This window comes from Mixophyes fleayi, chromosome 1, assembly GCF_038048845.1.
Source record: "Mixophyes fleayi isolate aMixFle1 chromosome 1, aMixFle1.hap1, whole genome shotgun sequence".
NCBI lineage: Eukaryota > Metazoa > Chordata > Amphibia > Anura > Limnodynastidae > Mixophyes > Mixophyes fleayi.
Genome location: NC_134402.1, coordinates 388562825 through 388578385, shown reverse-complemented (window position 1 = coordinate 388578385; position 15561 = coordinate 388562825). Strand labels below are relative to the sequence as shown.

General features: G+C 37.3%; 1 protein-coding gene across 5 annotated transcripts in view; it reads left to right on the top strand.

The window, feature by feature from the left end:
- The window catches only part of EDIL3 (EGF like repeats and discoidin domains 3), a 557778-nt gene extending 548540 nt beyond the window's left edge, over positions 1 to 9238 (top strand). For all 5 annotated transcript variants that reach the window (XM_075180505.1, XM_075180499.1, XM_075180492.1 and 2 more), the window contains one exon: positions 6334 to 9238. In XM_075180505.1, coding sequence (XP_075036606.1) covers positions 6334 to 6483 — 150 coding nt within the window. In that variant the 3' untranslated portion in view covers positions 6484 to 9238. The remainder of the gene's footprint in view (positions 1 to 6333) is intronic.
- Positions 9239 to 15561: the final 6323 nt, after the last annotated feature.

Here is a 15561-nt window from a genome sequence, read left to right as displayed (position 1 = left end):
CTATCCTCTCTAATCCCAACTAATCCCTTTACTGGGGGAATCATGTTGTTCCTCCACCTGAACCAACAAGACTGCACCTGGCTGCACAGTGGCAGCAGGACCTGTGACAGACTTCCTGCTGAGAACATGGCACTCTGCCTGGCATCTATCGGGTGCTTTATTGCATCATATCTTGAGGAATTCACATAACCCCAAAATGTGTATCTGCTTTGCCACAATAAAAGGTCATTGGGCCTCATTTAGAGTTAGGAGGAAATCCAGCTAATGGGAACATGCACCTGGACAAACCATAAGGCAATACAAGGGTTACAAATGCATTTTTTTTGCATGCAGGGGAAACACTGCCTGCTTTTGCATGTAGAATAGAAATACAGGGCAGCTTTATTTTTACACTTTGGAGTTGAGCTAGAGTTGGCCACTCTCCTCCCAACTCTAAATCTGTCCACACAATTTAAATTTGCCCTCTCTGCACACAACATGGCTTTGCCCATGTGCAATATTACAACTTATAGCTGGATTTACTCCTAACTCAAAAGCAGGCCCTTTGTGTCCTTGTCTGGTAAAATGTAGCAAAACTGAGTACAAGGTATTAACAATATGTGGGCTATAAGGAGAAGCATACAGCAGCATAAGACATTATAGTATAACCTATGGTATAGGTGAAGGATAATGTGGTGCTATAAAGTCTATGAGACTTGCATATATATTAGGTCATCTAGGGATGATGGGCCCAGGGGCAAACGCAGGATTTTTAAGGGGATGTTTCCTCCCCACCCCCAAAAAAATATATATATAGAGAGAGAGAGCTGCCGCGCATGTGGCCGCGCATGCGCAGCATTTCCATTTTGGTGATGCTGTACTGTACAGCAGCCGCTGCGCTGTCAAAGAAGCGTCCACGGCAGTGCTGTATTGTATTGTATTACAATACAGCACCACCGCAGGTGCTTCTGTGACAGCGCCGCGGCTGCTGTATAGTACAGGCCAATGTTTAGTGCCCGTTTGTTTCGCGGAGGAGAGGGGTTTCTGGAGAACCAGAAACCCCCCCTGCGTGCGCCCCTGGGGCCCTCTTGCATTTGCATCTCCTTTGCACTACAAAGTTTGCTAACCTGCTTTATTACTTGACTAAACTTTAACTTTAAATTTACTGTTCAGGTAGAGTCATTTACTAAAGCAAAAGACATGCACCTCCCTTAGTACATATGATTTTTATGAAAATGCACTTGAAAATGTTGGTGCATCTTCTGAAGAGAGGAGCTGGGCAAATCAGAGGGTTTGGCCTATAATTTAAGTGGGATGTTAATTGCACCTTCCAGGTACAGTTTATATAGCAAATTGCAATTCTAGGGGCATTTTCGCCAATATATCCTCACTTACATAGTTATTAGCAAGCAGTATTTAAGGAAAAATGATAAGTTTAAAAATAAAAAATGCAGTGGTCCAAATCTGGTAGTTTTATGTACTTGGAATCTACATTTTCACTTGTTCACCATTTCCATCCCTATGCACAATTCTATTAAAGTAGATACAGATTAGGCTTCCATGTGCGTATGTTTGCATGTGGTCGACAGATAAGCATTTTTGCATGCTTTGCACTTTTGGAAATGACTTTTATTGAAATGCCATTTTTTGGGGAATATAGAACCTGGACACCTTTTTAAGGTATAATTTTTAAAATGCTGATAGAAAGAAATTATACAGATGTTGGAAATACCAGCTGAGGAGTATAAATGCAGACTTGTTCCTTCCTTCCTGACTTATACCAGCAACTTAAATCACCTGCATTCTTTACAGCTCCTAAATCATCATTTCAAGATGGTAGCGTTTCAAAAAGTCTAGTAACTAACATTTATGCAGTTGCTCGTGATTGCAAACACATGTTCTAGCATGCATACAAGCCTGTCATTTCTATTGATCAGGACTTAGATTAGCCCTTTAAATGGATCACGAGATACAGCAGAAAAACAAGCATCTTTGAGATGGCTAGAGCTGGATTCGGACATGGCAGCGTGCACATGAGTTTTGCACGTCCCTATTGTAAATTGACTACAGCAACACGCTCCTTGCCCGCCCTGTTTACACCCCGAAATCGTAGGCTGCAGTTAGTGTCCTTTGCGTTGTAAGGTGAAGCAGTCAGGGCTGCGTTCACGGACGTATCTCCCCGTTCCTGGGCATGCACAGAGTGATTTTGCTTACAATACGCTCAGAATCGGCAGATACGTGCTTTAATGAATCAGACCCATCTGAGCTAATATGTGCTCGCAATCACAAGCAACGGTGTAAATGTATTTTATGCTCAGTAGACATTAACAACATTCTAATAAATGTATTTCATAGAAAAAAAGAAAAAACATTAATTCAGTATTCAGTATTTCGTTTTTTTATGCGTTCTTTTATGAATTTATAATCCACATAGGTATTGGGTATACTGTAGTGTATTGTGTAGTAGAGCAGAGCAGACCTACAACCGATTTCAACAGTGGACGTATCTTGAGATTCGTGCCTTGATGAATTTGGGAGTGAGCAAAGCCTAAGTACGTGCGTTTAATACTAAACGTGGGTTGTGCTCAGTATGCGGGCCTTGATGAATGAGGCCTGATGTATGCATGTTTAAGATGTATTGACCAAAAGCTGTCACACTGTGTGGCACAGATTGCCACACATTTTTGTATTAAACTAGCTTTAGTGCATACCTCCCCAATATGGTTAATGATTAATTGACACTAATATCCATTTAATTGTTATGAAATATATTATTACTGGACTACTTGGCTACTTGGGTAATCTTTTTAAACAAGATTTAATTAACTGCAGTCCAACTACTATGTACATGTAAAGTGATGGTTTGGTTTGCAGAAATATACACTCACTACATTAACACTTCGCATATAATTTAATCTTTGAGCAAAAACACCAGCATGAATGATGAATAGTGAAATAATAAATTCTGATACAGAGATACAAATTCAGCCATAATTATTTTAGCTAATGCTCCTCACTGCCTTCTTTTTTTGGTCCTAAGTACAATATAGTGTACTCTTCTCCAGAGACATTAGTGAGCCTTGGAGCCCATGCCCCTTTGTAAAGCAGAAGTTAATTTGCAGCAATTTTCCAAATTAGACTGGAAAAAGAAAAATGTAATTTTAACTGGTATTAATTATGCCATGTGAGCATGTAGAACTTTTTTTTTTTTTGTAAGATTGGAGAAGTGAGATCTGAGTTTTGATTTAGAACCTGGTATAATTCTAGACTTTGAGCTAGGTGTACGCCTAGAACTTGGCTAAGGCTTGCTATAAAGTTAAAGTTGGGATTAATTCAGATTTAGGGCTTAAGCCAATGTTCCTGTGGGTAGGAGCACATCTATAAATCTATTGGTATTTTTTTTCAAAAGAAAATTTCCGTATCTTCTGGATGAACACATATGACTCCTTGTTTGGAAGAGGCAGTTACTCTTTTTGAAACAATGAGTCTTCTTAAGACACTAAGAGGCGGACAGATATGCCTTTAGATGCCTCTCCTACACAGCCCCCATCATGGTGGGCATACATGGACTGTTGCACCCCGTTTGTTAAATCAGCCTTGATATTGGTGTAAAACTTATTCCAATGAGTTCAAACCTAAAGCTATACTGTTTCTTCAAACTAATATGAGATGTAAACTGTTGAAGAAAAGAAAATCTCCAGTGGCATATACCAGGTAATTTACTCATGGAAGCAGTGTTTTGGTCCTATATATGGGGTGAAACTTGTCTGCATACTGTGGTGAGAGTTGGTCTGAAAACAAATTTAAATCAAAAGTTTGTCATCTCCTATTACATATGAAAACTAGTTATTTCAAACTCTGGTTCCTATAAAATATATAAACAGAGAAGGAGAAAGTATTTGTGTGATAAAAATTTCCCATTAATGGAAAAAGAATGATAGCGGAAGAAATCAAATAGCTTGTGATTATGTTAGTAGTGGCTGTACTCTCTAAGCTTTCCACGTGAAAGCAAGTAACTGATTCAACATAGTATTAAATATAGCTTATCTCTTAAAAATGTAGTATGGTTATATATAATTGTCACTTAGATAGATTAAAATCACGCAGTAGCTGTCTTTAGTTACCATATGGTCTTCAAGAATAGAATTATACATCCTTTGAGAAATATTAACTTCCCAGGCCCATCAGTATGTTTTAAGCCAGCTGCTATCTAACTTATGATTGCCTTGAAGATAGAGTTTAGAACAACAACTGTTTCCTACAGGGTATTCTATCGTCTCACTGTTATTCTTAAATTGTTGATTTACAGAAAGTTGGATTTATTTACAAATGCGTACTTTCGCTTTAAGCAAGATGCCATTAAGGAAAAATAAGATTTGCATTTCCAGACATTATACTGCCAAAAGAGATTTTTAAAACACTTTACCATAATGTCTAGATTTACAGGAATTGCTGTATTATTTCAACAAACTTGGGTACATTTAATGGTAATGGCAAGGTCTGTTGAGCTTGTTGTTTAAATATGCTGTTGAATGAAAATCCAGCAGTTATTGTAGAGGATGAACTCAGGTGCAGAAACCACAGAGGCTGCACAGAGACAGGACAGCACAGGAGATGTTACAGCTGGATACTGAGAAGTTGATTCAATGGGATGTAGAAGGGTAGGGATCATGTAAAAGGAAAAGTTTAATGCAGTTGTGGTTTCCAGCAAAGGGGGAGGTTGAAGGGATGTGGAGAGAGATGTGATTAGGTTGGCAAATTCATGATGGAGTATGGTATTTAAGGATCCAGATGTAACTGAATAAGGAGAAATAATGTAGAGTCAGAAATCAGAGAAGCAGAGTAAGTAGTAAGACATGAGCCACAGATCAGAGATATGGAGCTGGTAGTCATACGTAAGACAACATTTGGATAGCCAAAGCAGGTAGTCATACCAGCCAGGATCATATTGCCATAGAAGACAAACAAAAAAAACCCATCTACAGCAAATGAAGATGAATACTAACAAGAGAAGAAGGAATACAAACTATTCAAACATGACACAAACAGAATATAACAATGGTAATAAGCACAGCATCCAGGACTAGAGTGCAAGTAAGGGTATTAGAAACACAACCAAGAATCGCTGGGTCATAAAGTATGCAGGACTGAGGCCCAGAGAGCATTGAGAGGGTTTGAGAAGGGTTTACATATAGCTAGATGCTTCTGAGGAACTAAGGAATGAAATGAACCTGAGCTAGTTAAGGAGAACACTACAAGTTTATGAACTCAGATTGTTTAAAGCATTCTACTATAAATAAGGAGAAGGAACTGAACCACATAGGGCTTAGGGCTCAAATACACAAACGATCTGCTACTTATAAAGTTAAACAGATAAAGAATTATATACAGGCTATATAATAATATATACTATTAAGAGAGTGCTGTCATAAAACTGTGTGTATGAGTGCTGTAAAGTGGCAATGGGTTAAATAAAACAGTACTTTTTCTCTACGTTATTATTCCTTCTTCCACATTCTGCTTCGCTTGTGAAGTCCTCAAGTGTTAATCTTCAGCAACTGGGTGTGTTTACAATGTGTCACTGTGCTGGCAGCAAAGAACCCCTTGGCTGGAGTAGCAATCAGAGACACGCCTAGGGCTAGATTTACTAAACTGCGGGTTTGAAAAAGTAGAGATGTTGCCTATAGCAACCAATAAGATTCTAGTTATCATTTGTTTAGTACATTCTGCAAAATGACAGCTAGAATCTGATTGGTTGCAATGGGCAACATCTCCACTTTTTCAAATCCGCAGTTAAGTTAATCTAGACCCTATTCTGGCCAAGCCGCTTAGTCCTGAGAGGACTGGTAGTGAGGTAGAAGCTGAACTTAAAAGATTGTAGAAGACAGAATAGTGATGGATGAAGTCAAAGTCAATGGATTGAAGAAGGTAGAATCGTGTTGCACAGTCCAAAAACAAAACAAGTCTCTTCAAAGCACAAGCAGAGAAATCCAAAACAAAACCTTGCTCCTGCAAAGGTTTGGTATAACTGAGGGACATAATAATACTACAAACATGTGAGATAAATGTTCTGATTGACCTGACCTTTTCGCTGATGGACTGATTGCAGAATAGGGAAAGCTGTGCAGTAGTCCAGGTTAGGTGACTAGTTAGATTACTGTTCTTAGCAGAGTGCTGATTACAGGAATTGAGAGAAGGTGTTTGTAGCTGTCATTGGGAACTGCTTTCTGACAGCTGTCATCTGGAACCATTGTTGAATCCTTTCAGTATGTCCATACAAAATGCGATTTTGACAGCCAATCAGGCCATTCTACATTTGTCTTCTAATTCTCTATATTTTGTTTTTGTTTCTAGGTATTTCAGGGAAATTTTGACAATGACACCCACAGAAAGAATGTCATTGATCCACCGATCTATGCAAGATTTATAAGGATCCTCCCCTGGTCATGGTATGGCCGAATCACATTAAGAGCTGAGCTATTAGGTTGCACTGAAGAGGACTGACAACTTTCATCATGTGACAACTCAAAACAACAAAAAAATTCATAATTTAAAAATTTAAAAAACTGTGCAAACCCGAAAGAAAAATGAATGGATTTTCATTTGAATAAGTGCTCACATTTTTGGTAGGCTGGTAACTGTTTTTGCAAGGTAGTCTGTGCCTGCCCCTAAAATGATCCCAACAGTAAATATCCTTCAAATACTATCCCTTTCTATTGAGATGTTTTCATTTTCTTCTACGTTGTTCACACTGGTTGAAATATGTTAGGGAAGAAAGGCAGCATCATTTTATTCATTTTTAATTTTTCATGTCTATTGTTTAGGAGCAAAGAAATTGCAAATATAGTGAATCTCTTCTGAGCTAAAGAAGTCACCAACTGAAAATTTGTTTTCATATTTACATTACACCTTTAGAACTGATGCTGCAGCTTAGCAATAAGATTTCTCTGGGATGACTGCATTATCCTAATTGCTTCCCTTGTGCCTATCAAAATATTAATATTTACATATAAGATTTTAGAGGTCCATTAGATTTACACCTGTGAAATTACAAACTTTCAATAATGTTTTTTCCTTTAATTTCATTCCTATTGTGCATGTTCTTGAGGCATGTTATTACTTGTGTTAGATACATTTTCTTCCTCAATGACCTGAATACTAAACTAGTGCAAAGAATGAGGTTTATTTTCTGCATGTCATAAAAATAACAATACATCAGTATCTTGTCCCTTTTATTTGCTTATGTCATGGAACGCACTGACGTCCAAGATTATACTAACAAATCTCTTCTGAATTTTCCGAAAGCATTATATTTCTATGGAGATTGTTTTTATGCAAAAGAACAGTACTGAAAAAGTTGTACACAGTCAGTATGATTGCATAAACATAGAGTACATCTTTTTCTTGTATTCAGAATTATTTTAGGTGCATACAGTAGCAGGGAGGGAGATGGAAAGAATCGATAGGCTTGTACACATACATTCCATGGGTCAATACACTTGTCATCTTGTTTTTAATTTGTTAGACATGGAAAATTTGCATAAATGAGAAACATTGGAAAGCAAGCTTGTTGTATGGAAAATGTACAATTCATGTTCCAATTTTGGACCTACATATGTGTTTGTGTAGATGACAATATTGTTTTTGGTAACACCAGTTGATACAGAGTGTGATAATGTGGCGGTATCTACTTCAAGTCCTGGTTACTTGCGTTATTTAGTTATTCAGCTATGTAGGCTGTGCATATATCGTTCCATAGTCTATATGTTCAATCCATACAGTTCAGTTTAGGCCAGTTCAGAACACAAAGGAAACATGGATATATGCATAATATACATATATATATATATATATATATATATATATATATATATATATATATATATATATATACATACATATCACATATGATATACTGTAGACATGGGAACAGTCACTCACATGTCATGAGGATATATGCCTGGATGCTCAATTCCATGAAGAGTACATTCTCAAAGAAACTGGCACAAGGGTTATGTGCTGCACATACATAAACATATGTACATTCCTTTCTGTGCTGAACATTTGCAAACAACGTGAAACATTGTTGAGGTCCTGTGTACCATTACCTTTCAAATTATTTTTTAACTGTGCTGCATATCTAATGCGACTAGATGTCAATGTCCTGTCTGTCTGTATACTGTTCTTCAAAGATATATATTGTGTATATTGTTGTATTCAACCTTGGTGAACAATATTAAAGGGAAAGTCAAACATAATGACCTACTGGTAATTCATTGTAAAACAGTTATTTGACAACACTGCCCACACTTTGCACTTTATGCCATAGTATTTGCTAAAAGTTGTGAGTCATTATGTTATTTCTTTAGATTTGCAGCTATGTTATTGTTTGAATTTTGCTTGGGTTTTGGTTCAAAGAATGCACTTTATAATACTTTTCTTAGCACATTATCCACACTTATTTAATTCCATTTCCTCTCTCCCCATTACTTACGGTATATTGCCACATGGTAGTATCCAGATTTATGCTGTTGTAATTGTTTTAAGTTAGTGTCTAAAAAAACACAGCATTCTCTCAAACTATACATTGGTGTGTCAGCCAAACTACAGATTTGGATACATTTACAAACTGTTGTTACAGAGGGAATTTTGTTTTCTTTTAATGGATACATTACCAGGTAAAATATTTAGTATTTTGTAGTTTTTATTTGTACTATTAGAAGAGCATTTTATATATTAATTATTTTAAAGAAACTTAAATGAGAAATAACTTGCATTTGTAAGATATGTTCTGTTAGTGTGTTATCTTTTTTAAAAAACAAACATATATTAATGAATATTATTAGAGCTTTCAATTAATATCAGGATATCATTTGTTCCTCACAGTTCAGATTGCTTATGATTAAATTTAATTCTATTCCCTCCACATTGCTAATGCTTGTTCTGCATTTAGACCTTTACCACTCACCCAAAGGGCTTGTCACAAAAACTGGTTCTAGTTTTATGTTGACTTTCTCTTTTGATATGACTATTTGAGCTTTGAAGACAAAAAGGTACTGTACAACATACAAAATATAAGACAAGGGTTAGGGATCTCACTTATTGGCGAGTATGAAATCTCAAACACGATAAACTTTGCAACTTTTCAAACTGTGTAATACTGAAATGTTTTTGTAAATATTTAAATCATGTAGGTTGATGTAAAATCAGTATGACATTGTCTAGTCTTCAAGCCTAAAATAAACTTTTGAAAAACTAGGCCATTTTTATAATGTTTCTGTGGCTTTTATTTGTACAGTATTTTCCATATAATGTAGAGGCTGCAACAATAATATGAAAAAGCAGCGCACCTTGGGCCTGATGTAGAGTCGGACGCAAGTCCAATTGAAGGGCCTGATTCATTAAAGATCTTAACTTGAGAAACTTCTTATTTCAGTCTCCTGGACAAAACCATGTTACAATGCAAGGGGTGCAAATTAGTATTCTGTTTTGTACATAAGTTAAATACTGACTGTTTTTTTCATGTAGCACACAAATATCAACTTTAAATTTCAGTGTACAAATAAGCTATCAAGTATTTGTGTACTACATGAAAAAACAGTCAGTATTTAACTTATGTGCAAAACAGAAGACTAATTTGCACCCCTTGCATTGTAACATGGTTTTGTCCAGGAGACTGAAATAAGAAGTTTCTCAAGTTAAGATCCTTAATGAATCAGGCCCGAACAGTGCAAAAGCACTTTTAGCCAAGGATCCGTCTCAGTTTACACTCAGACTGAGATGGATCTCCCCCTTGCACCTTTCAGCGCTTAGAGAGGTGGAACGGGGTAGGTAGTGGGCGAGCCTAGCAATGTAAAGAAGTGTTCACAGACTTTACATGCTATGCTGAGGGGAAAGCAACCGCAGATAGGTCTCTAGGAGACATATCTTTTGCGGGTGCTTTCAGCTGGTGCAACAGACCTTGCTGTATCAAAAATATAATTAAAAAAAAAATTATTACATTTTAAAAAACAGGTTCAAACAGCTTAACCAACCCTACTGCTGCTTGGGGTAAAGAAGCACTTTTTTATTTTTTACATTCTTTTATTTATTCAGTAACCTGCTTTACAGGACTGCTGTGATTGATACACTTAAGTGTATCATGCACACCGGCCCATAAGACAAAGAGGTGTGTTTGTGCAATTTGCATAGTATGCTGAGTTGCAGGGATCTAAAGATGCCTTTGACTTGGAATACTGTGTAAATCACAGGATGCAATTTACACTTAGGAGTTAAGTGTAACTCTACATCAGGCCCCATTGTTCACTTAAAGGGCTAGATTTACTAAGCTGCGGATTTGAAAAAGTGGGGATGTTGCCTATAGCAACCAATCAGATTCTAGCTGTCATTTTGTAGAAGGTACTAAATAAATGACAGCTAGAATCTGATTGGTTGCTATAGGCAACATCCCCACTTTTTTAAACCTGCAGCTTAGTAAATCTAGCCCAAAGTGTCACCACATCTCACAGCATAAAAACAATAAGGAGTGTGAAAAACCTTTGGGGCTGTTAAATTTTGTTTCACCACATATTCTTAATTACATTCAATGTCCAGTTTATTTCTTTATACAATTCTTAATTTCTTATTTCTTTCCCGCAATCTTCTTTTTATTCTGCATGGTGTCTGTGAAAATAAAATAAGAAAAACTAATAATATAATATATTATGCTCTCGCATAAGCATCCATGTGTAAAGTGATGTTATTACACAATAAAGCCTTCAGATTAATATTCAGAAACTGATCTTGTCATCCACACTTCCACCTTGGACAATACTCCAGTCACCAAGATACCCCCTTTGTTATTGCACTTACTCTCTAATTGAAAGGGCTGAGCATTTAAAGAATACCAATTGTTGTTCCTCAAGACATTAATTCTAGTTCCAACGCTCCTCCACCATACCTCATAATATAAATGTTCAGTAGTACATGCATGGGAATGGGAAAATTAAATGTGACATAATACCTTCTTAAAAACTACAATGATATAAAACAAATAGGGACATATTCAATTAGCTGTGATGTTCCTTGGAACTTCACGACTGCGCACATTTGCAGGAACTACTCTCCCTCTCTCCCCTGCGTCTCTCTGTCTGTACACCCCTCCCCTTAGATTGTACGCTCCTCTGAGCAGGGCCATCTCTTCTCCTGTTTCCACCACTTCTAACTCTGCTCTCCAGCTGCTTAGCCCTCCTCCTCGAGGACCCTCCACCCCCTAATAGTGAAAACCCTGCTATATCTGGGTATGGTCAGACGTTTTATTACAAAATATATTGATGCAGATGTAATCACTTGCTGTGCTAAACATTAAAACATTAATTACTGGTGCATGGTCATTGTGAACCCTGAGGAGGAATGTCAGCGCTGACATTCCTCCTCAGGTTTCACAATGACCATGCACCAGTAATCAATATATTTTGTAATAAAACGTCGGACCATACCCAGATATAGCAGGGTTTTCACTATTCTACCAGCTAACAAATATATCTATTGAAGGACTAATGACCCTATACTTTGAATAATTCATAGATTAATGTTATGCTGAACTAAGTTTTCGATCCAGGTATTTAGGATTTATCTGATCCATTTCAGATTTAATAAAGGGTGATTAATGGACTTTATTATCCATCAATGAGAGTATAGATAAGATATAATATTAAGATCTTCTATAGTATATCTACCCATTTTGATCCCCTTTCTCTATATTTTTCATCCTACACATATATTGAGGATGATGATGCCTGGAATATATAATTAATAACATACCCCTGCTATTATTCCTGCTCTACTGTCCGTGGTATAATTTTATAAACTTTTTTTCATTTGGTTTGCACATTTTATTTTATTTTCTCTTTTAAGTCACCTTTTTTGTGAGGATTAATCTTAAAGGAGATATGTTTTTAATTCATTATTACCAATAAAGGCATTTTGTCCTATAAAAATGAAAATAATATTTTGATATTAGATCATCTGATTTGTTCCCACCATACGATTACTAGAATAGGCATCAGTATGGTATATGAGAGATATTCTCAATTATTCAAACTGGATTAGGAGTGCTCTAACAATTCATTTCTTTTTCTTTTTTTCCCTTTTCCTATTTATGTCTCGTAATGGAAAGAGCACCCCCTCACTACGATAAGGATTTTGATATCTAGTTGAGGTACATCCCAACTCTGTGCGGATTACTCCCCCCCTTTTTCTTGTGTGAACTTTAATGTCAGAACTCATTGAATATAAATGTTTTCTACATGTTGACCTTATTCCCCACTGTCTACACAGATGTACAGGTAGGTCTGATGTGTGTTCTCCCTTTACTGTGAGTTGTACATCTGGTGCTTATTTAGTGAGACAACAAAAACAGTAGGGGATAGATTTTAATATCTACTAATATTCCACTTGGGTTCAAAAAGTTGTACTGAATCACAGCAGTCAATCAGCAATTCAATTTCACCTGGTTAGTTCAAGTAAGATAAGGAAAGCAAGTTTGTGATTGGTTGCTACTGTTCAGTGCATATTTTGCAACTTAGTTCAATGTTAGTAAACAAGACATATGGCAGCAACGCAATGCATAAAAGCATGCAGACATGGTCAAGAGGTTGTTCAGACCACACACCAGAATTGTGAATAAATGTGTCTAAGTGACTTTGACCATGGAGTAATTCAGGAGAGCATCTCTGAATGCACATGACCTCCACAGTTACCGGATCTAAAACCAATTGAGTACCTTTGGGATGTGGAGGAATTGGAGATGTGCACCGTGATTGTGCAGCCGAGAAATCTACATAAAACGTGTGAAGCTATTGTATATTGTGTACTGTATCAACACAGACCAGAATCTCTGTAGTAATATCCATGTTGAATCGAAGCCATGAATGCAGGCTCTTCTGAGTATATATATATATATATATATATATATATATATATATATATATATATATATATATATATATAATCTACATTACACATGGTATGTATTTAAAATGTGTGAACATTATTGTCAATATAAGGTTGTGTGCTTGTTGAAATGTGTACATCTTGCTCTCTTTCAAAAGAGCTGCTAAAAGGTAGCTGTTAGGTAGTACAACACTTTATGCATGTTTGGTGAAAATATATTCCCATAAAAAAAATAATTTATTCTTCAAAAAGATATATTCTTGTTCTCAGTTTTATGATAACATACAGTTGCTGTAAACGAAAGAATTAGAAAGCTACATTTGCAGAATAATGAAATCCAATTTGTCTTCTAATCTCAACCAACACCTCTTTTATATAAGAGTAGCAGATACTTTAGTTATTCTTTTTCTATACATAGACTCAGATCTGAGAAAAAGCTTAATCATAATATATATGTCACAACTTCTGCACAAATTAATGCAAATCATTGTACCTTAACTGGCAGAATATGTTAAGTGTCTCACTGGCCTCTGTATAGTTTGCTAAATTGCCCCTGGCATCCTTTGAGAAAATGTTGGACCCTAATGTCAATTAACACTTGTCACATTAGATTGTTGAACACAAAATCTCTGTTACTGATAGCATCCACATTCTATGCAAGAGCACAGGAGCTACACAGAAATAAAGCTTATTGTCCTAAATATAAAACTGTGTTTTATTGTATGGCTGAGAATCAGATATCATACAATATTTGCATAACACAAATAACGCCATACAATGTATGCTGCCAGTAACTCTTAAGGATTTAAGTTGGTTTGCTCTCAGTGGAATCTGCCTAGATGGCTGTGTTAAGAATTTAAACAGTTGTGTATTTGTAATCTCTGCAGGCAAGTCATGCCTATGTTGGGACCTCACCAGGAGGACAGCATTTTTGAGGACAACATCCTAGGGCAGTGGTTCCCAAACTTTCTCGATTCGAGGCACCCTTAGGATCACCATTATTTTTCCAAGGCACCCCTAAGCCAAAATAATCACCGGATAGTCCCATTTTTTAAGTGGTTGGGTCAAAATAACGTAAGATGTATTTAGGCCCTTTCACCATCACATTGTGCCCCTTCATCATATAACTCTGTATTCCCTTCGCCATCTCACACTCTGTGTCCCCCTTCGCCGTCAGCTCACACTCTGTGTCCCCCTCTTCATCAGCTCACACTCTGTGTCCCCCTCTTCATCAGCTCACACTCTGTGTCCCCCTCTTCATCAGCTCACACTCTGTGTCCGCCTCTTCATCAACTCACACTCTGTGTCCCCCTCTTCATCAGCTCACACTCTGTGTCCCCCTCTTCATCAGCTCACACTCTGTCCCCTCTTCATCAGCATCTCATCCTGTCCCCCCTTCAGCATCTCACTCTGTCCCCCCCTTCAGCATCTCACACTGTCCCCCCCTTCAACATCTCCCTCTGTCCCCCCCTTCGGCATCTCACTCTGACCCCCCCCCTTCAGCATCTCTCTCTGTCCCCCCCTTCAGCATCTCTCTCTGTCCCCCCTCATCAGCATCTCACACTCTGTCCCCCTTCACTCTCCGTTCCTTTACTTACCTTCTTTCCTCATCTTCTGCTGTCTTCTTTCCTGATGTCCTCACTGCTGCTGCTCCTCACTGACACTATCGAACGTGATGACGTCACATCCGGCAGTCAGTGAGGAGGAGGATCTGGCGCTGGATTGGTAAGTTCTTTTTTTTCTTCTTCTTCTTCTTCTTTTGCAAGGGTGGCCGCAGCACCCCAGGGAGTCGCTGCGCACACTTTGGGAACCGCTGGGGTGTTTTTTCCCCTCAATCAAATTATAATGCATAAACCTATTGTTGTAGCCACTTTGAATTACTGAGAATGACTTCTCTAGTGGAAATATGGAAGCTCAGAATTAATATTATACAGTATAAATTACATATATAGAGGACATTAAAGCTCATTTACTATGTGCAGGATATACAGACGCGGAGTGTGTTTCATTTTAAAATGCACCTACTTGTCCCCCAATGTACACCTGTAACTGCCCAGTTTGGAAGGTGACCATTTGCAGGATTGCAGTGGATTGCAATGGAAAGTGCATTGTGGAATCAGTAAAAACATCACTTAAAAGTTCAGGTACATATGGACCACCCCATTCATTCATATCAATGTTTTAATTTTTCTCCTAAAGCACTGCTAGTTTGAACCTCATTTATTTCTTAAATAAGTCATGAAAGTAAGGGAACATTGAATTGTCTTTATTTCATTTGCACATTTTAACGTTTATATTATATTATTTTTTGTGTGTTTAAAAATGTGATTTGTATTCAGAGATGAAAAGCCCTCTCTGAGTTCTTGAGGTTCCAGCATTTATGGCTCTTGAAGGGTAAAAGAAACCCTTATCAGATAATTCAGTTTGAACTCCACAGTTCATACTTCATACTTCAGCATAGACATGATCCTGCCCAGTCATGAGTTGACCTTAAAAATATCATCACACCAGGTCCTCCCATCACCTGGTTGGACCTTACACCTATATCAACAGATCTAATAGGTCTGTTGGAGAATTAGTAAGACCCTCCAACACTTCACTTAAACTATGTCAGGAACCTTTACTAGAATATTTCACCCTTAACAACAT